The 21,310-nt window shown below is 40.1% G+C and overlaps 1 protein-coding gene across 2 annotated transcripts in view; it reads left to right on the top strand.

The window, feature by feature from the left end:
* The first annotated feature begins 1,142 nt into the window (after positions 1-1,142).
* PLPPR5 (phospholipid phosphatase related 5) overlaps positions 1,143-21,310 on the top strand; it is a 43,993-nt gene continuing 23,825 nt past the window's right edge. Inside the window, exon 1 of one of the 2 annotated variants that reach the window (XM_050307519.1) lies at positions 1,143-1,431. In XM_050307519.1, coding sequence (XP_050163476.1) covers positions 1,201-1,431 — 231 coding nt within the window. In that variant the 5' untranslated portion in view covers positions 1,143-1,200. The remainder of the gene's footprint in view (positions 1,432-21,310) is intronic. The other variant, XM_050307518.1, reaches the window with a different exon arrangement.

The raw sequence follows: 21,310 nt of genomic DNA, 5'->3' as shown, positions 1-21,310 counted from the left end.
CTTCATGGCCAGCTACAAATTTTCTTCATAGCTTTTAAATTAAAGCTTTGAGTGTTAACTGCTTTCATAGGTATCCATATACAAAAGGGTATGTATTTCCATTCCTGATTTTGGGAGGCTTGGGAGGTGAGGGTGGGTAGTTGTGGGAAACTTCTACTGTTGCCAGTAATGAGCCAGAAGCACAAGTTGATCATAAAAATCAAATATATTTCATATACCTGATGATCTGAACAAGTAGTTATGCTCAGGATTAGTCTTATGTATTAACAGGTTTTTTGACATAAGCATATAAAGTTGTTGGTTGCTACTTTTAAAGGCATCTAATTTTCAGGTATATGATGGACTCTTTTGCTAATATGTAACTACAAAGTATCTCCTAAACTGCTTACATAAAAATGTCTGGCAAACCACAGAGCAAAACCTTAAGAACCATTTTCTTGCAAAATCAGAGTCACAGAATCACAGTACATGGGGGTGTTTAAAAGGAGACTGGACACGGCACTTAGTGGCATGGTCCAGTTGAGATGGTGATGTTCGATCATAGGTTGCACTCGATGATCTCAGAGGTCTTTTCCAACCTAACTGATTCTGTGATTCCATGCTGAGGCCTTTACCACTCTGGCTAACAGTGGCAATCCCTCTCCCCGTCCGAGCTGCGGCTGTTGGCCGTGTCGGGACCGCTTCCCGGCGCCTCCGTGCCGGGTACGGACGGGCCATCGCGCACCTGCGGGAGCGGCTCTGCCAGTGCACGCCCGTGTGGTACAGGTGTGAGTGGGTGTAGAGAGGGACCCAGGCGCCCCTCACCCCGTAGGAGGGGGTTCCCTTACTAATCACGGCCGCGGGGCCGTGCCGTGGGAGCCGTCCCGGGGAACTCCCAGATTGGTCTCCCCCGCCCCGCTCCTCCCCGCCGGGCCGGGGTCCGGCGCGGCTGCCGCTCCGCGGGCGGGGCGAGGCGGAGCCGCCCCCCGTGCCCGCCGCGCTCCGCCCGCCCCCCGTAGGAGCCGCGGCCGCGCTGGAGCCGGTGCTGGTGCCGGAGCGCCGGCCGGGCTGTGCCTGCCCTGCCCTGGCCGCGCTCCCCGCCGGGCCGACCGCGCTCCCGGCCGCCGCTGAGCCGCCCCCGCCCGCGGTGGATGCCGGCGGGGAGCGGGCGGAGCGCGCCGCCGGGGAGCGGGGCTGCCGCGGCCGCCGGAGCCCACGTACATGCGAGTGCCCTCTCCGCTCACCAGCATGCTTTACTTCCAGATGGTGATCATGGCAGGGACCGTGATGCTGGCTTATTACTTCGAGTACACGGACACCTTCACCGTCAACGTGCAAGGCTTCTTCTGCTACGAGGGCGCGTACCGAAAGCCCTACCCGGGCCCGGAGGACCGCAGCGCCGTGCCGCCGGTGCTGCTCTACTCGCTGACCGCAGGCGTGCCCGTGCTGGTGGTAAGCAGGGGCCGCCCGTCCCCGACTCCGGCGACTTGTTGGGCTGGACCGGGCCGGGGCGGGCCGCGGGTCCGGCCGGAGCGGCGCCGCCGGCGGGGTGGGCCCGGCGGGCGGGCACCCTCCGCGCTCCCGGGGCTGCGGTCCCGGCGGGCAGCGCCCCGGCCCCAGCCCGTGCCCCACCGCTGCCCACCCGCGCCTGTGAAGTTTATTTTTAGCTCCGGTTTATGTAACTGCCAGTGCCTCTGTTGCCAGCCCCGTGCGACTCCTTTTGGTAAAAATAATCTATTATTTTTCGTAAACGCGTGTCGGTTGCAGGTATGTGGGCAACCCGAGGGAAACTCGCTTGACGGCAACCGCTTACTGATGTGTCATCTGGTACTAATTAGAAAACCTCTCTGTCAGTTTTGGTTTTTGAAAGTAACTGATAAGTGCAAGGAACAAGGAGCAGTTCTACTTGATTTAGTTGTCTCCGTATGTCACAGTTACTGATATGTGTGCATACGAAACCTCTGTGTCTCTAATTGAACATGATCTTCTGTCAATCAGTTCTAAACAGGTGTGTCTAGAAAGAAAGATTTTTCTTTGCATTTACTTTTTTTGGAAAACAGCTAAAAGGGAAAATCAGTGATATGTCTTCCCTTCAAGCTGTTGAAGGTACTCTTTGTGTTGTCAGATAAGGAGGGCATTAGCATCGCTTAGTGATCCCTGACCATACTGTGGAGCAAAGAGAGGGGAGTCTTTAACCATTGTGGGGGGATCATATATAGACTCATGAGGTGCATGCATAGTTACACATAAAGTCCTTGTAAGAGTTTATTTTACTGAACTATAAGCATTAGAGTAATAAAAAAAATACAATAAAAAGACACCTTTTAAGGTGTAATCTGTGAAACTAATAATTACTATTTTCAGAAAAATAGAAAAAAACTAGGAGGATAAAAAGCTTCATCAGGGTGATGCTATGGTAATCCCAGACACAATTTCTGCATTGTAGCACCATCAGGTCTCAGATGGTATCCAACATAAAACCTTTTAAAGGATCAGCTTTAGTATTTGAGACTTTGTTAGTTTTTTTTGTTTGGTTGGTTTTTTTTTGTTAGGGATTGAACCTCATCATTTGGTAAAACATGGTTATGTAGTCTTTTGATTTTACTGTCAAGTACTTTACCACTTTATTTTCCTTTTTATTTGCTCTTTTGAACCCCTACATAAAGGAGGGGGGATTTTTTTATTGGTTATTAGTGATTTTTTTTTGTTGGCCTGTGATGTTTGTTTTGCTTTTAATTGTATTTCTTTTGTTTGGCTCGGGAAGTTATAAAGATTGTGTTGGATTTATGTTGGGCATCAGGTTTTCCTAATATGTGTCAGCAAAATGGATTGATAGTTTCCATTCATTTCCTGGGTGCTAGATGATTAGATGAGAAATCACCATGACATTTTGGGTTGGCAGTCTTGTAATTAGCCTTGCTAAAAAGCTAATAATAGTATTTAATGATACTTAACTGTGCTTCCTCTCCCACTCAGCAGTCTTTTGAGCAAAGGACATGCTTTGGGATGTCAGGGCATGGAAAACCACATTCTGGGGCCTGTGTTGCACTTAAAAAAAATATAAATATTTAATTATATTAAATAGGGAATTCAGCTCTTGGGAATCTCATGACTTCAACAGCATTAAGTCTAATAATTAATTTTGGTTTTCAGTCTTTGGGCAGAATTGTGTTCTGACTTGCTTTGGGCAACCCTCCTGGACTTTAGTGTTTACACAGAATGGCACTTTCTCGGTTGTACAGAATAGGTACATTGCTTTTGCTTGTTCTTTTCATTGAAAGAAGTGGAGAAGGTAGTATTTCTTCACCAAAGAAACTTGTCTGTTTTCTGTTGTAGTTCCTTCCTAAGATTTCAGAGATTAATTAAATTACCTTCTATTTAATTTGTTTCTTGTCTATGACAGTTTGTACATACATGTTGTGTAATTTTTTTCTGTAAAAGAAATATAAAAATGAATCATTTAACAAAGCTATGTTTTTTTGTCTGTAAAGATACAAGTGTAGGCCAGTGAAGAAAATGGATTTCTACAAGTGCAATTGTACTTTTTTTTTTTTTCCAAAATCATTATTGTCCTCAAATATAGCATACTAAATACCATGATTTTTGAGTTTTTTTAAAAATCCCTTTTGCTGTTTCTGGAGTTTTGAGATAGAGCAGCAAAGAGTCTTTACCCTGGTGTTTGCAGTAACCTAGGTTTTTTGAGACATGGGACTTGTTGAATTGGAGCCACAGAGTGCTTCAAGATAAGCCTGGTTCTCTTAAAGTGAGTCATTTAATGGCTCCATTGCGTTGAGTTTTAATGAAGGTGCTCAAAAGATGAGGTTTTCCAGTGACGTTCTTCTTTCCACATGCTTGCTGTTAGACAACTGGAAAAGTAAAGTATCAGTAGCTGGATCTGTCTTCATGAGCATCTCATCAGCAGTGGGTCTCCTGGGGCTGTGAGGCTGTCACATGGCTGCTCATCCAAACTTCAGTGCTCCATCCGAGATGCTGTAGCGGATCTCAGTGTCAAGCCATGAGGTTGATCCGAGTGTCTGGTCACAGGGTAGCAACGTGCATGTGCTGAGCTGTGAATATCAAGCTGTCATTTGACCAGGATGTGTTGTGAGCACTGCACTAATCCTGGGAACTTTCAGGTTAGTCTTCAAAGTGCGACTTCCTGCTAGTACGTTTGTGCAGCCCTAGTACGGCATTGCTGCCATGCTTTCATTCCCGAGTCCATCTGCTTCCCCATTCCCATCTGCCCCCATGCTATCCAAGGACAGATGCAGCTGGCTGTCAAGGCACAGGTGCTCACGAGTCTGATCTGGGGAAATGTAGTCCCAAGGCAGAAGCAGCCTGCTAGCTCTACTGCAGTGCTTGACGTGCAAGTGCTCTGGTATGGGAAGGGGAAACTGCCTGAAGGAAGGAGGTTTTTTACTCTGCATTTGGGACTTACTGGCTGTATTATCTACAGCCTTTGGTCAAGTAATTACAATGTATTTACCAAGCATTTGGTCAGCCCTGAATTGTCGGGCAGTTGGACTAGTTTTTATGTAGGTTTCATGAAATAAAGCAGGATACATTAGAATGTTTGTTTTGTGTGGATTATCTCTAAAGGGGATATGCACTGTTTCTTATCTGTCAACTCTGAAGTTTATGAGTTCTTCCACTGGAGAATTTTGAGGGCCCAAAAGATTAGTTTTGTTTGGTTTGTTTTTTAAAAAAAGGCTGAAAACAATTGCAGTTTAACATAAAATATATGGTCCAGTCTGATGTAAGACTTTTATTTGTTGAAAGTCTCCAAAGTCATACTCTTAGGCACAAGTAAAGTAATGCCTTGACTAGATGTGTTTGCATAAGGAGCATCAGGCACATGAGGAGTAAAATATAGATGAGGTGGAAATTCCAATCAGAAGAATGGAAAAGCTCTAAGAGATTCTGTGAGGGAAGGATGAGACTTGGGCACAGGCGGCGCCCCTATGGGCTCCCCTTCTCCATTCCTTCTATTTGTCTTTGTTACTTAGGGTTGATACAGTACTGCTGGCTCTGTGCTCCCATCCTTTTACTGTCCATACCACTGATATCCTGAAATCTCTGGTATATTGAGAAATTCTCAGTACAAGGTTTGTTTTTTTTCTTTTCCTGTTGTTGTTTGGGGTTTTTTTTCCTTTTTTTTTTTTTTTTCTGTGTGTGTGGGTGGTTTGTTTGTTTGGGTTTTTTGTTTTGTTTTTGAGGTTTTGGTTGTTTTTTTAAATAATTTTTAAGTCAAATGTGAAGGTGACAAGCCATAGACTCTTGATTTGAGTCTATTCAAATATGTAAAAAGCATAAAAATGCTAGTTGAGAGCTCAATGCTATTTAAGCCATTTCCCAAAGTGCCAGTTCTTGCTCAGTGGGCTGGTTGCTTTTTTAAACTTGTTATGACAGATGTAGCTTGGGAAATGCACGTCAGTCTAATCCTTTAGCTTCCAGTAGAATTGATTTGTAGAATGGTGAGGCTAGTGTCTCATGTTTTCAGAATCCATGGAGTGATCAGTTGTGCATTATTTCTTTCTGGTAGATCTTAATAATTTTGATCTCTTTAAAATATTAATAACTTGTTGATCCCATATGCTAATATGAATTACATAAAATGTCAAAACTGTTGAAGCAAAAGATGGTGTAAACCTCAATATATTGGACCTAAGATGTATGCTGACTGTCATATAAAAGCCAGGAGGAGATAATGACACATTTCCATTAGGATATGTAAACAGTTTTGTTATGCAAATGTTATTTGTTTTTATTTCTAAGTAACAAATGGATGATCACAGTACTTATTCATAAAATATGCACTTCTATTTGCCTCAGTGAATTCCTAGTATATTCATATTTTTCTCTGTAAACCAATTAATAGTAATTTGTTTTAGGATAATCCTTTTAATGCCATCACTGAAAAAATATCTGCCATTTAGACATGAAGTATTGTATTCTCTTTTTTTTTTTTTTTTCAGTAGACTGGAGGAATCTTAAGATTTACATCCTTTCCTCGTTTGGGATGTGCCAAAAATCAGGCATTCTGCCTTCAGCTTAGCTTTAATTAGTAACTTTTTCCTTTCTTTTGAGGAAGAAATTTTGAATCCTGGCAAACAAAGACTGTAAATTGAGAGATGCAGTATCACTGGTTTTGTATCAAATTTATTGTACCCTGATGCTTAAGAAAAACAAGATCATTCTGTGAAAATTGAAAAAGAGAAGGTGCTTTTTGAAGGATCAGCATGAACTTTGTAAGTTTCCTTTCTTCTTCAGTGTCTTTGTTGATCTCTTAATACTTCCAGGTCCACATAGCTCAGGAGTAGTTGAAGAATATACAGAGACCTGAAGGAGATGCACCAGTTGATTCCAGCACATAGATCTAGCTGATGTGATGGGGCACATTCCCATCTCAGTCTTTCTTTCTGAACCTGCTAGTCCCTATTTTCCTTCTGACATCTATGATCCCATGTGCTGTGACATGAGGGACTGATCAGATTTTATCAGGCTGAGTTCTCAAAATGCTCTTGACAGAGAAGCTTTTAGTTAACATTTAGTTCACTGAAACTATTCTACTAGTATATAACTTAGTGCTGTACATGAAAATGGGTTCTAGATTGTGATCTATTTCTGGGACATCAAAATACTGTTACCTGTTTGTTATAACTCAAGGAAAAGCACAATCTAGAATTAAAGTTCTGAAAAAGGAAATATTTCTGAAAATATTCTCTGTGAATTTTCTGTGCCAGGAATCTGTAAATTTACCTCATACCTGAGATGTTTCTTCATTCCTCACCTTAGTCAGAAAAAAACCAGCATCTTCACAAATGTTTCTTCAACCTGTTTTAGGCTGATTATTTTTCTTCTTCGTGGCTGGTGCCAAGTTGCTTTTGCTCTATAGACTCCTTGATAGTCTGGAAAAAAAACAAAGCACAGGGGCCATTCCAGTTTTGTGAGACTCCTGTCTGGGGTACGACATCCAGCTCTTGGCTCCCCAACATAGGAATAACATGGAGCTGCTGGAGTGAATCCAGAGGAGGGTTACAGAGACCAGAGGGCTGGAACACCTCTGCTGTGAAAATAGGCTAAAAGAGCTGGGATTGTTCAGCCTGGAGAAGAGAAGGCCCTGGGGAGGCCTTATAGCCCCTTCCAGCACATAAAGAGAACCGAAAAGAGCTGAAGACAGATTTTTTTACAAGGGCGTGTGGTGATAGAATAGGAAAAGAATGGCTTTAAACTGAAAGGAGGATGATTTAGATTAGACATTAGGAAGAAATTCTTCTCTGTGGGGGTGGTGAGACAGTGGAACAGCTTGCCCAGAGAAACTGTGGATGCCCCATCCCTGGAATTGTTTAAGGTCAGATTGGATGGAGCTTCAAGCAACCTGGTTGCAAGGGGGAGGAATGAGATGATCTTTAATGGTCCCTTCCAGCAAGGCCATTCTATGGTTCTGTGAATCAAACAGACTTTTCTCCTGATCTTCTACTTGAAGGAGAAGTGGCCTCTGTGCATCCTGAAGGAGACTGAAGTGTTTTGTTATTTCTACCAGAAATGAATCAAGGCAGCTTGATAAATAATGCAAGGTTGAGCAGTTGTCAGCAGCTTTGTGTTACAGGGCAGAATACAGTAAGTGTATGTAGCAAGGTAGTCAAGTTTTAATTTTTATGTGCAACTTCTAGAGCAAGTTGGAGGAATTGCCCAGCAAGGTGTGCAGTCTGTCCTAGTGTTCTTTTCTGGGAACAGTGAATTTTTTATGCTAGGTAGCTGCAGTATTTGAACACCTCCTGGTGCTGTTTTTGATATGATGATGCTAATACAATAGAAAATTACAATTTTACACCCAGAGTCATATGAATTGGGTAGACTAAGCAGCCTCTGAAGTCAAATGGAAATGGTTTTATTTGTGTGAGAAACTCTCTTTAGCTTCTTGATAAATAACCTATTTCAATAATACTGCAATTATTGTCTTTGATTAGCTAAAGCTTTTTAGCTTTGTGTGCCTTTTTCTTGTTGACACATTTGTCAGCTGTTAAAACTTGACATGAATAAGGAATTGCCAGAATAATTTGATTACTCTGTGATCAGGTTGTTCTTGTAGGGCCCATTTAGTCTCTCATCATACTTCTGTTTCAACCTGTGTGCACAGCTGCAACTTCTTTCCTTGATAGCTTTCTTCTTCGGCTCTCAGGTGGTTGTGGGGCAGACAGATGAAACTTGCAGCTTTTTCTTTTTCTTTTTTTTTTTTTTAATTTGCAAATGTAGGGGACTTGAGAAAAGCACTTTTTTGGAGGGGGGAATCGCCCTTTTCTGGAAGAGGGGAACGCAGGAGATGTTTAAAATGAAGGAATAATTTGTGTCATGTTCTTCCTTTATGAATGGATAATTGCTTTGCAACTTCACTTAACAATAAGAAAATAAATCACACTGTTAAGATCTGCAGTAACTTTGTGTACCAGATGTCGGTATTGGCCTGTTGGGACACATAGTAAGACAAATACATGATTTGATAATCTGATGCTGGCTTTATCTCACCATAAAACCACTAATCCAACAGAGCTGTAACCAGGAGAAACAATTAAAAACTCAGAACCCTTGTGGATTTTCTTGGGCATTTTCTTTATCTGTCTGACTTCATCTTGTGGTGTGATGGGTTAGATGAGCAGCACCTGCAAAAGTTCTGTTTGTACTTCCAACTGAATGTATTTCTGCTGTGCTTGGTGTGCATGCGATTTACAAACACTAACAAGATCGGGGCCATATGCTTCATCCTTTGATGGGCTCTCTGGAAGTAAAGTGGCAAGCAGATGTGAACAAGGCAGACAGGGTTCTGTTTGCAGCAGCTGAATGCCTGTTTGTCCTACAAACGATGCACTTAAGGTTAAGTGAGAAATTTATAATCCAACTAATCCCGTCCGATGAAGGAATTTGTATGCGTTGTTTGTAATCTAAAATAGTAGGCTTGAAGTAATAATCAGTTTTTCAACTCAACAGTTCTTGCTCATTGTACATCTGCAGGATTGAGGAGATGAATGTCCATATGATACATACTAAATGACAGCCAAAATAGAATTGTAAGTGGCTTTATCTGGCTTTTTTGCAGCCTTAAAAGCAGTGTGATGTTTAAAAAGCTTTATAGGCTCTTGCAGCATCTCATAGAAGTGTGTGACAGCCCAGCTTTCATCATGACTGGTTTTTATTTAGAGGAGTTGTGGTAACCTCGTAGATTGCAAATAAAAAGTCCAGCTAAAGTGGATATGCCACGTTTCTGGCACACATGTGACCTGCTGTTTTAATGAGAATTATATGTTGAAAACATAGTCCTTTGTATTCACACATAGTACAGTGGACAAGGTGTTCAAAGAACGACTAGGAAAGCAAAAGTTCTAGCACTTACTACCTTAGATGGGCAACCTGGATTTACTAAGATAACTTCTATTTACTTGTGGGTGAGAATATGTAAAGCACTAAGAAATAAGCAATAGAAAAATTATTGTATATATTAAGAGTTTTTAACATGCACTATTAATGTAGCAAATTGTTTAGCTTCAGAATTGATTCTTAATTCTGGCTGCCATTTCCTGGGGTATGATGCACCATAAAAAACCCTTCTGGTTCTACTGGATGAAAACTCAGTAGGTTGTAGATTCCACTTCTTATCATTCTGGACAACATAGTTACCTGTAATTTTGTGTGTATTGTATAATTGTATTATAGTTATCCACTGTCAAAATTATGCTTTGTATATTAAATGAAAATTTAATTAAATCTATATACTTGTTGATGTACAGCCCATTCTAAATGCAGTATAGCTATGTTTTAAGGGCTTTTTTCTTTACAAATAGTGTTCTTCCTTTTCTGCTGATATTACTTCTTGCCTCTCAGCCATGTAGGGTTTAAGAGAATGTGTGAAGAAATTCACAGTTTTTAGTTTTCTAAATAATAATTAAGAGAAAAAGCAGCTATGAAGAGCATTTCAGCCTAATAGTACCCTGCTATTCTGATTTTATTTTTTCTTTCTCTATGTAGCATTTTGAAACACCTGTTGTTTTAGGTTGGTAGGGTCATACTGTCTCTAAAAAGGATCAGAGTCATAAATTTTATTTTTTTGTCAGTCAAATTCTGATCACTGTTATGAGGATTTCTTTGGTCAATATACAGTTTACCTCTTTATAAGTCGAGTATTAAATATTAGAATCAGTAAGTGGAACTCAGCTTCCCTGTATAGTTATTTTGGGTAGTAATAAGGATTTCTGTGACCTGTCTGTAGCAATTTAGGGCTCAGACATGACTGAATTAATTCTGCTTAAAGATTTCTTAGTCACGGGTCAGCTGAGCTGCTGTAACCAATGACATGCAACTTTTGCAGCCTGTGGGGAGCATGAGGTGAAGTATTTGAGCTTGACCTGATTTAATTAAGAGTTAGACAAATCTACGTTGCTTTTTTGTGTTTTGCACAGTGGATGCACAGCCTGTCCATGACGGGGCTCTACTGACAAATGGGGACCTCGTATGGTCAAACAGCTCCTGGCTGATGTGTGACCTCCCCAGGTGCAAGTCTGGGCATCAGTTCATCTGTATGCAGAGCGATGTGTGGATGTGCCTGAGCTTCAGCACATATTGTAATAGTACTTTGATCATACTTGCACAGATTAAGCTTGATGTCCAGAGCCTTTTCACTGTTCAGTTTCTGCCTCTCCTGTTCCTATGAGGAGTGTCCTTGGACCTCTTGGAGTGTATCAGGGCTTTGCCATCAGGCCAAGCTTGAGGCTGCTGCCATCGTGCATTCAGACTGCACAGACATGAGTCTGAGCATGCAAGAGGCCCGAGGGAGGAAAGGGGAGCTTATGCTGCATTATCCTGTAGTCCACAAGCACACTCAGTGTGATGGTGTGAGGACAGTCCGGCTGTTGGGGTGGGCCCCTTTGCCAAGTGCTCATGCTTGACTGAAGTCAGCGCTTCAGTCAGTCACGGGGACTCTTTCCACAACGTTTACCAAAGGCAGATGAGGTTTATAGGCAGACTGACCTTGGGGCATGTGAATGTTTTGGGGACATCTGCAGCTGGCAGAATGAATGCACAGAGCTGGGCTGTGAGCTCTGTCAGGCTTTGCCTCGATAGGGGGATCTGACCACTCAAGCAGGAGGGACATCTAGCCTTTACTGCCTAGCTATTGAGTGGTAGTTGTGAAACTAGGTTTCTCTGCAAAGCATTAGAGGATTTTTGCATGAAAAGCATTATATAGGAGCTAGATACATACTCATTGTTAATAAATTACCATCATATTGGTGGAGTTTAATCACATGCTTCAGTGCTACTTGAAATCGCAAGGCTTTCCTGGGGTGGAATACTATAGATGTGAATGAGTTTGGTGCTACTAGAATCTTTTTGTGGAACCACATTTATTTTCATAGTTAATATTGCAGTTTTACTCACTATTTCTTTTGCTTATGAGTTGATTGTGATTGTTGTGATTAGAAGTAGGAGGAAATGGTAAAGCAGAGAGTATTTCTTTAAAAAACTAAACGTATTTACATATGCAAGTGTGCGCACAATGTGCTACCAGAAAATCAGTCATATTTACCTGGTTGACTTGTATCCATAGTTTAGTTTATGTGTACTTTAACTCTGAATGCCAGTGGCAAAAAAAGTAATGCCTGAAAGAATTAGTTCATTACGTCAGAATGCTTGAATTATTATCATATTCCCAAATGTGTGCAAGCACCTTTCAAGGCACTATACTGTGAATTTCTTTACTTGTAATTTAAAGGTGCTCGAGTAATGAGATTGCATCCAAAATTGATTAAAAATACCTGCTCATACACTTACATAACAAATACGTATTTTATCTATTTATTGTCCTCACAGAGAAGACCAAAAGCCAGCTCTTTCAAAGTCTGCCTTGAAGGCAGTCAGTGTTAAAACTTGACAAGATCGAAAATTTTTAAGTAGACATTCATCCTTAAAATGCTTCTCTCACCTCTTGAACTTTTTTCCAAGATATTTGATAAAGCAGCAACATGTTTACTAATATTTTTATAGATCTGTGCAAATGAGATGATCCTTGTTAAGGTAAAGCATTTTGCACTATGTTATGAGTGGAAGGAGACACAGTCATACTGAAGAAGAGTAGCTGGGCTTACTTTGGCCAATAGACTTTGCAATTAGTTTTCAGAATACCATTGCATGCCTTAAAGAGCTGTTTTTATGCTCTGCTGTCTTCACAGCAAAGTACACAATCTCCTCTCTGTCTTGCAGGCATTTCCTGTACTAGGAAATTTTTGCTAAAATTTCCCACTCTTGCTGCTCCTGTTTCAGCTCATTGGCTGCTGTGCTAATGAGGGCACTTGGGACTTCCTCTTAATTCAAGCACTGCATTGTGTAAACTCCTAAACAGGGTCAGACAACATAGTGTTGCCAGCTACACATCTGCAGCCATCTGGATTTGTAGCAGGAGCAGTAAAATAGACATTGTATAGCAGAGTTGAAAGAGTGACAAAAGTGGTGCAAATCATATTTGCAGAAAACCATAAAGAAAACGCCCCATATTTGGTCTGCAGGACATACAGTATCGTTATTGAGAAGGTCTTTCTACATGTATATGTATCAAATAAAGACAAATGGGATATATTACTGCTATGCAATGTTGTGTGAAAAAGCTTGCTGGCTAACTTCACTCCCATTGCATTGTTAAGAGCAGTGGTAAGTAACTATTAAAGCCTCTGGTGCTCATAAACAGGCCTCTGCCCCCACTTTGATGACTTCACTAAGATGCTGTTTCTAATAAACATCACTTCAGGATCATAATTTATTGTAGTAACATTCTTAAGAAGAAATAATTGCACACTGAAATTACAGCTTGAAGGTCTGAGGAAGGAGATGCAGGGGAATGGTGACACACTGTTTCATATCTGGGGTTAGTGGTTGTTTGAGGTGAGTCTAGAAGAGGGATTCTGATCTCTTTTTCTCCTTTGGATCTTTTCTCACTGACCAGCATCTCTACTGACTGTTACAGGAATAACACTGTGGGTCTGCCTGAAGTCAGTGAAACTTCACAAGTTAATTTTTGTGGAGTAGTTCTCTTTGACTGTGTTACTCTAGTGTCAGTGTAAGTTGCAGTCAGTACTTTTCTTTGAAAGATTTGGTCACTTGTTTCCTGGCTTTCAGAGGCATTAGGAGAGTGGATTAATACTGTCATGGTTTGTTACTGAGTAGTTTTACTGCTGGTTTTATGCTGTATGCACATATTGCGTACAAGTAATCCTAATGAGAGACAGCTCAGAGTAAGTAATAGTTTTGGATTCAGTGCTTCTCTGCATTGGCTTTTAAAATGTTTTAACCCCATTTTTAATGACGCCTGGATCCTTTACAATAATGCTTACAGCGTGAAGACGTAAAGTAGTATATAAAAACAATGACTTTAAGGTAAAACACTGAGTGGGCATTACATTTTTGGACTTTTTTTTTCTGATTTATCTGACCTGTTAAACCTCCTTCCCAAATATTTCATACTACTCCCCTGTAAAATTGGCTTGTCCTCCTAGTTTTGTTTTATTGTTTTCTTGGGATAGCATTCATGGCTAAGATCCCTTTCTTGACTTTGGATTAAGTATTGCTCTTAATCTGGAGCGCTATAGGTTCTCACAACCAATCCAGCTCCTGTTGAAATTCGTGGGGTTATTACCTTTGATTTCAATTGGAAGAAGTTAATGACCTTAATGCATTTGGTGTGTTGGCACTTATACTGCAACCTAAGATAACTGTAAAGGAAGGGATGCTTATACAGAGGCCATTATAGTAGGAGCAGAGCTAGGTATGTGATTTCAAAGAAAGCTATTTTATTGTGAAAATAATTTTTAATAAAAAGTGTAGAGTTATTTTACTGAGCTATCTCTTAAATTTATCATTAGGAATCAAATAGTAATTGATAATAACAAGCATAAGTAAAAAACCAATTCTGTGTATGTTTTGCAGATTCACATATTTTACCACAAAAATCCAGACAACAATTTTTGTGGAATCTTACAGGTATTAATCTTCTGTACAGCCTGTTTTTCTCATAGCTTTACTAAAACACAGGGTGCTTATACTGTTACAGTATTTGGTCCTTCAGTTTCAATTTGTTTGATGACAATGGCAATTCAGTGAAAGCAGCTTTCCTTGAACTGATCTCAGGAATAATGTATCTGCAAAATGTGGCTGGCCTTGAGTAGAAGTGAGATAGAAGTAAGACAGTGTGAAAAGAAGGAAAATCAGATATTCTTCTTCCTCTGAGCCTCTGAGAACAGTTGGCTACAGACATATACTGACTGTAAAACCACTACTTTGTGACTAGAATCTTTAAGAGATGCCTTTTATGTGATCAGTTTTTATTCAAACAGGGATGAAAGACCGTTTATGTTGAATTTTGCAATTGAATGTTCATCCTGGGTAGAAGAGTGCAGTTGCGTAGATCACCTAAGGTTTAAAATACAGCGTAACATCGCTGTTGGAAATGGTCATTGGAATGGGTGGCATAAGCATTGGTATAGTGTTTGTCAAGGATTAACGTTTTCAGTGTGCAGACATGGATTAAGAAACCAATCTCACTCAACAGAGAGAACAAAGTACTGTCTGGCATTTTCTTGGGCAGTCAAGAAACAAAGGGGTTTACTAAGGCCAGGCCATAAGGAACCAACCACAGTCTTTGTCAGATGTGTCACTTGAAGTCCAATGGAAGACTTCCTTGATACAGCTGAGTACAGAGCTGAACATGTATGACATTCATCTTCTAATAGGGAACATAAATCATAGATTTATGAACATTTTGTTGTTCCTTCACAATTATCATAGTATTTTAAAAGCTGAAGTTAAACGCTTGGAAAAAAAGGAGAAATTTTTATGTAAAATTCTTTTTCAAATTCCCTTATGAAATAATTATATTTAACAACAACCTTTTTCAAGTATCAGTCAGAGATCGGGAGTCTGAAATTAGTTGATCTCTGGTCATATTACAACTTCCTAACGAGGTGTGTTTGTAAAGTGTGGAGCTTGGAAACTCTGGATAATGTCATCCTTGTTTTTTGTAAAAAGAAAATGAGAACAACTTAACTGTATGAATTTCCTGCTATAAGAACCTTATCTGGAGTATTGGAGCCTAAAGTAACTTTACAGTGTGAAATGTGAATTGATTCTTTTTAGAACAGTTTTGAATTAATTTTTCTCTCTTCCCCTCACTATTTACTAGGGGTTTTTTTACATGTAGAGATTTTCTCTAGATTAACTTCTTTTTTTTTTTTCCCCCTAGCTGTTGGATGTTACATTTTAAAATTAGAAAAGCTCAGTGCATATGAAAGAGTTCTCATGAATGCCTGTTATCTACTACCTCTTGCAATGTGTTCACCAAGAATAGTTGTCTCAGTATTGTGAAACTGTGCCAGTAGTTTAGATAGTTCAAGAGCCAGTTGCCAGGCACTTATTTGACCCCCAGGCTGCCACACTGGCATTACTGAGCTTGTTTTCCCAGTGTCCTGGCCACTCTAATTGCTGGGAGAACTGCAGAGCAGAGCAGCTGGATGTTCTTCATCTCACAGTGATACTAAAGGTTTAGGAGACTTGAGCCAGAGCTGTACTGCCAAGCACAGTGGATACAGAGGGCTGAATGTAGTTAGAACCAGAGTGAATTTGTCATCGAGGAGGAGCCTGGCAGGGCTGGTGCACCCTGTGGGGCTGCTGCTCATCCCTCTGCCTCTGCCATGGAGCATCAGGTGCTGCGACAGGGTCTGCTCTTACGTGCCAAAACTTGTGCTCTGGACCTTCTCCTAGTTAGGCTCAGAAGAGAGGACTCCTGGTAACTCTTCCTCAAAATGACCCTTGTGTGTAACCGGACTTGGCTCTGGCATTGTGTGGTTCCAGCCCTGGTGCTGCTCTGCAGAGGCTTTGCCTGTTGGACACCACAGACATGCTCCAGAGGAGATGCCATTTGCACACATGATCAGTTAAGGAAAAAAAAGAGAAAGGGGAGCAAAAGAAGCTCTTAGAGATTCTATGCGGAAAACTATTTCATTTTCTTCTCTCATATGGTAAAGTAATGATGAAGATAATTCAGCAAATGAAGAAGTTGTCCATGTCTCTGTGATTACATGCTCATGGGGTTCACTTCTGGCTTCCTGCTTATAAATGCTTGGGTATTATGTACCTCTTGCTTTCAAAAATCCTTCCTCTCTGAAGTAACATTATTGTTTAGTAGCATATGGAATCACAGAATATACTGAGTTGGAAGGGACCCACAAGGACCATTGAGTCCAACCCTTAGCCCAGCACACGACCTTCCACAAGAGCCACACCATGTGCCTGAGAGCATTGTCCAATTGCTTCAGTGCTCAGCCACCCTCTGGATCAAGAACCTTTTCTTAATATCCAACCTAAACCTTCCCTGACACAACTTCAGGCCATTCCCTTGGGTCCTGTCACGGTCACCACAGACTATACACTAGACCATATATAGCCTACAGATAATGTTTCAGTATTAGATATCTAATCTTTTGCTCCTGGTTTTTTTTTTTTTGTAAGTGGCCATGACCAGATATATATCAGGAACTCTATTTAAGTTTTGGTTTTTTTCTCAAAAAAAAACCAAACCAAAACCTATTTATTTTTAAAACAAAATTTACTGGATCAAAAAGGCCAAGTATTTTTTTCAATGTCTTTCTCTAGAAAAAGCAATTTTTTAATTCAGATCTTTTTTCTAGAGCTTCAGAAGCTACAATGCAATGTGGTCCTATATGCTCATGCTGAATGCAAGAGGGGATATTTTGTATTTAATCAATAGCAGACAGATTTATCTAGGATTCATTTTTTCATTTTCTGCAAAACTACTGGTCATTTTTCACTATAGAAAATGTACTTTTGTGAAAATCAACCAGGGCATTGGCTGTCAGTTTAAGCAAGCAAGAAGCAAAGAACAAGAAAACCACAAAGAAAATGGCCTCAAGGGAAAGCTCTGCATAATGAACTTGAAATTGCTACTGCTGGAAATACAGTTGCTGCTTTTCCTGCCAGGGCTGTCACCTCACTCAACATTTTTAAAGCAGAGAGTAGAGCAGCATCACTGAAGCCAAGATTTATGCTGCTAGATTTTCCAAACTCTGAGATCACTATGCTCTTTGGTACGTTAATAGCATTTTTAAAGAGGAAATTGGCCAGAAATACTCCGTGGTCTCAAAAGTTAAGAGGACAAGGTAAAGAGCAGGAATAAGAAATCATATGGAAACCATGTTTTTAGGAGAGGTCTACACCACACTGATGAGTGGGAACTCATAAGTGAAATGAATGGGGAGGCAATGCAACTTAATTGATAACAATTTCCCCAGAGATACATGAATCATCCCCAAGACTTTTAGCTCCAGTTCCCAGCTTCCCTTCTTTCTGATAAGGAAGTACAAGGACGCTCATTCTAAAGAGAAAAGCAGAGCTGTGGACTGCCCAAGATGTTCATTCCCCAAAGGGACAATCCCTCACTGTGTTATTTCTTGAAGATGGTCTCACAGAAGCCTTGAGTAGGGTTCAAGTCATGCCTGAATGAGAGAAATACAGTGAATGAAAAGAAGTCAGAAGTGAAATGACAATGCACAGTATTGTAAACTGTTCTTCTTAACTTGACAAGTTTAACACATGGATGAATATTTAGTGGCCTTTTTTAATGCAATAACTGCTTTTCAGCGTTACTCATCTATCTGAGTGGTTGCTGTAGCTACAGCATAACCCTGAGAATTGGCAGAGAGGGAATCGTGTATTCCACAGCGTTCCTTAGCCTGTGTGAAATATTTCATGAACACTTGTATATCCTAAAGTAGGTGTTAGCTAGAATAGTCTATGACTGCATACATGGAAATTTATTTTCTAATCCCAAATAGAGGTTATCAACCTTAAATTTCAGGATTTATCTTGTTTAAATGCACTAATGCACCCTCAGATATCTTGTCATCCAAATGAATGTTTAATTCTCACTTGAGTCCTGGGGGTTTATAGGCAGTTACATGATATAGATGAGAAGGTAGACCATAAAAATAAACCTCATTAGTATTTCAGAAGTGCAGATTTAAGGTAATTTATTTATATAGGTGCTGGGTGTTGTAAACCATAGGTGACAGTAGGGGAAGTTTGTTTATGGAGTCAGTTTACTGGAAAATCAACAGTGTCAGAGCTACTCTAGCTCTAATATTTGGAATGAGTCAGGCTTGACATTCTAAGTTGAAAAACAGCTCAGAATTTAGAACCAAGTTAAGAATATACTGGATGGATCATTTTGGGAAGGCCAAATTAGATTTCTAAATTGACATGCGGTGCTAAAGCAAGGAACAGCTTGCCTGGATTCAGAAAAATGACTAATAGAGAAAAAAACCCTGGACTTATTTGGGAGGAAGGAATCAGTGTAGAGAATGTGTGCTAAAGGCTATAAGAATCCTGTGTAGAAAACAAGGAAAGGTGGTTGTTAATAAATACATTACTAGTTTAAAACCACAATGAAAATCAATCAGCTAATAAATTAATCAGGGGTTAAGAGGTGAAACTTCTCCTATAACTTAAATTGTACTGCGTTAATATTTTTTTACATGCTTCCATAAGAATAAAGGATCATTATTGTCTTGCTTCTTCTTGTAGCAATTATGTACGCTGTGTTTTTATCTAAGGACTGTGAAAGTAAGTTATTTATATATATGTTCTTTAGAATAGTGGAAAACCTGCACTTCGTATTGTTTGTCTTCAGCTGAAGATTGTTCTTTTCCTTATACTTTACATGCTGTAGTTGTATGTCAAAAGGTTTTCTCACCCTTAGGGAAGGATGGCCTCCTCTACTTTTAACAGATGTTAAAATATCTGTGAGCTAAGAATTTTAATATATACCTTCTGGAAATTTGTACAGTGATCTTAAGTAGTATGACCCTGTTAGAATAAAGTAAAAGATACTTCTAATATCCTTTTCTTTTCATTGCAGATTATATTTCTATACCTGAACTTGTGTAGTTTTGTCCAGAGATTTGTGTTGTCAGAACATTCAGATTCTCCATTGCAATCTTTCACTGTCAGTTTAGGAATTCCAAAAACTTTTTGCCCCAAGGCTTAGAGAAAAAGTACACAAATAATTCTGTTAAATTAAATGTCATTTGTTGACTGGTTACAACTTGCACATGCAGTGGAAGTGGTAATGCTGGTTCCTGTGCCAGCGGGAATACAGAAATTGTCCCTTCAAGGAATATTCCAGGCATGCAAATTATTGTAAAGGACAAGGGGGAGATCTCCCTCCTTTTCGTCTACCCTCAGGGCTGATTATTGCCAGTGATGCTGGAGAGAAGAAGGAGAAAGAACTGCACTGGGAAACAGAATCTCTCCTGGGATTTGCTGAGATTGAAAAAGATTTTCTTTCCATTTCTGAAACATCAATAGGCTGATTATTGAGATGAGCAGTGCTTGTGCTGAAGGATGGAGGAAGAACAGCTTTAGCTGAGCTGCCAGTACAGAAAAATAAAGAACCTGTATTTATTGCCAAATTCTAGAAGGATTCTATCAAAGTGAAGCCACAGAAGCATAGAGATGAATGCCTTGTGTGCTCAGTGGCATATCGCACTCTGATTACTTCTGACAGTAGAGCACTAGGCCTGCTACAGCAAAAATTTTGTCTTTAACCGGGTTCTGCATCCTTCTGACCCTTGCACATACGTGCCCACTCTGGGAGTATTTTTATTCCGCCAAGAAGGAACACCATTCCCTGCTATTCTCGGAACAGAGAGTTTTCTTCCTGGGTCACCATCAAAGATGGGAACTGTAACAAGGAAAAATTGTTGGCAGCAGCAAGGATCTAGATGCAGCTGATGAAGACAGGTTACTGTAAATGAGGGTCTCCTTTCCTATGAGTGAGCAGTTCTCCCTTTTGTTAACCCCAGCTTCCCTACCATGCAAGAAGGCTTTTATTCTTAGATCAGCAGAGTCAGTCTGTGCTCAGAGCTGGAGAGTTGAGCTTGCTGGCACTCCTTCTCATGGTGTTCTTGCAAAAGGTTGAGCGCTGTATGTCACAGATGCTTCCCTTGTGCTGAATTCTGATTTTTCCTGGAGTTTCAAAATCTGTGAAAATTTTACTGAAATTTATTGAGTTTGGCAAAAAGAATCAGTTTAATGCAGAATCTGACTGTTTTCAGGTTGCCTAGTCCTTGATGAGAGAGGAAAGAAAGGCGATACTGTGACTCACAGAAAATAATACTGTTTCAGTTCTCACCTTTATGAATCATATTAAACCTGATTTTTTTTTATTTGTATGTTTTTTTCAAGAGAGATGTAGGGATCATTGGGTTGAATTCTCCTTGTCGTAATTTGGATGGCCTTGAATTCAAGGTTGAGTTAGTTTTCATGTATACTGATCATGTGCTAATTATAGATGAAGGAAGCCTTCAGTAGGCTAAAAATTTGCTTGCATCAAAATAGAGAGAGGATACTTGTTCAGGTATTGAAATTTCTGTTTGATCTAAAAATTCCACTGGGATCTGAAGCCAGTCTAAAGTAATAGATAATGACTGTTTTGGTGACAAGCTGAATTTTGCTTTTTACACACTTGCCACCACAGTTATTTTTGTCACTTGTGCCACATTGTTTGTAAGAAGCACTTTTCTCCTATGGGTCACAATTCAGCCCCAGGGTTATCTGTGTAGATCTACACTCAGCTGAGTAAGGTCATTAATTGCGTTCTTTGTGACAACAAAATGTACATGTGAGTCAGTGCCCATAGTTGGGTTTTTTTTGTAACCAGTGCTGTGTGTAGAACTGTTCAGACCTATTGTGATGTATTAAAAGGTTTGTATTTTTCTCTTAGGCCAAAGGTTTTGGAAAAGAAAACCTAGGCAGTGAATCAGATTTAATGGCATTATTTCTTGTATTTGTGTAGTATTCAGACTTCAGTTTGCTGATCTTCATTCCTGTTTATCAAAGTGTGATTTACCTATCAGTAAAGAACACCTTTTACAGCTTTTCATATAGAAGAGTGGAAGAGCTTTGCCTATAATTCCCACAGTGAATCAGAGTTGAAATACAGTGGTCAGTATTTGACCCTTCTGCTTTACTTTTTGGTTGTACCTGTGCTACCTGCCATAACACTTCAGTATTGTAGGTTTAGATAAGTACCTGCTTAAGGCTTGGCTTTGGCTATTAAGTCTCAATACTGTAACTGTTTGAATAAATTAAAGACCATGCTTTGCTGTACACGTAAATACACAACCTACAGGGGAGATTTTACATTCAAAATGCATATTTTTTTTATTTTTTAATTTTTGTTTATTTTTTACCAACCATAATGTAAATGATATATGGACAT

Source organism: Myiozetetes cayanensis, unplaced genomic scaffold (genome assembly GCF_022539395.1).
Source record: "Myiozetetes cayanensis isolate MyiCay16 unplaced genomic scaffold, myiCay2020 scf12, whole genome shotgun sequence".
Taxonomy (NCBI): domain Eukaryota; kingdom Metazoa; phylum Chordata; class Aves; order Passeriformes; family Tyrannidae; genus Myiozetetes; species Myiozetetes cayanensis.
The sequence above is the reverse complement of the archived record's forward strand: the minus strand, read 5'-3'. Positions and strand labels throughout refer to the sequence as shown.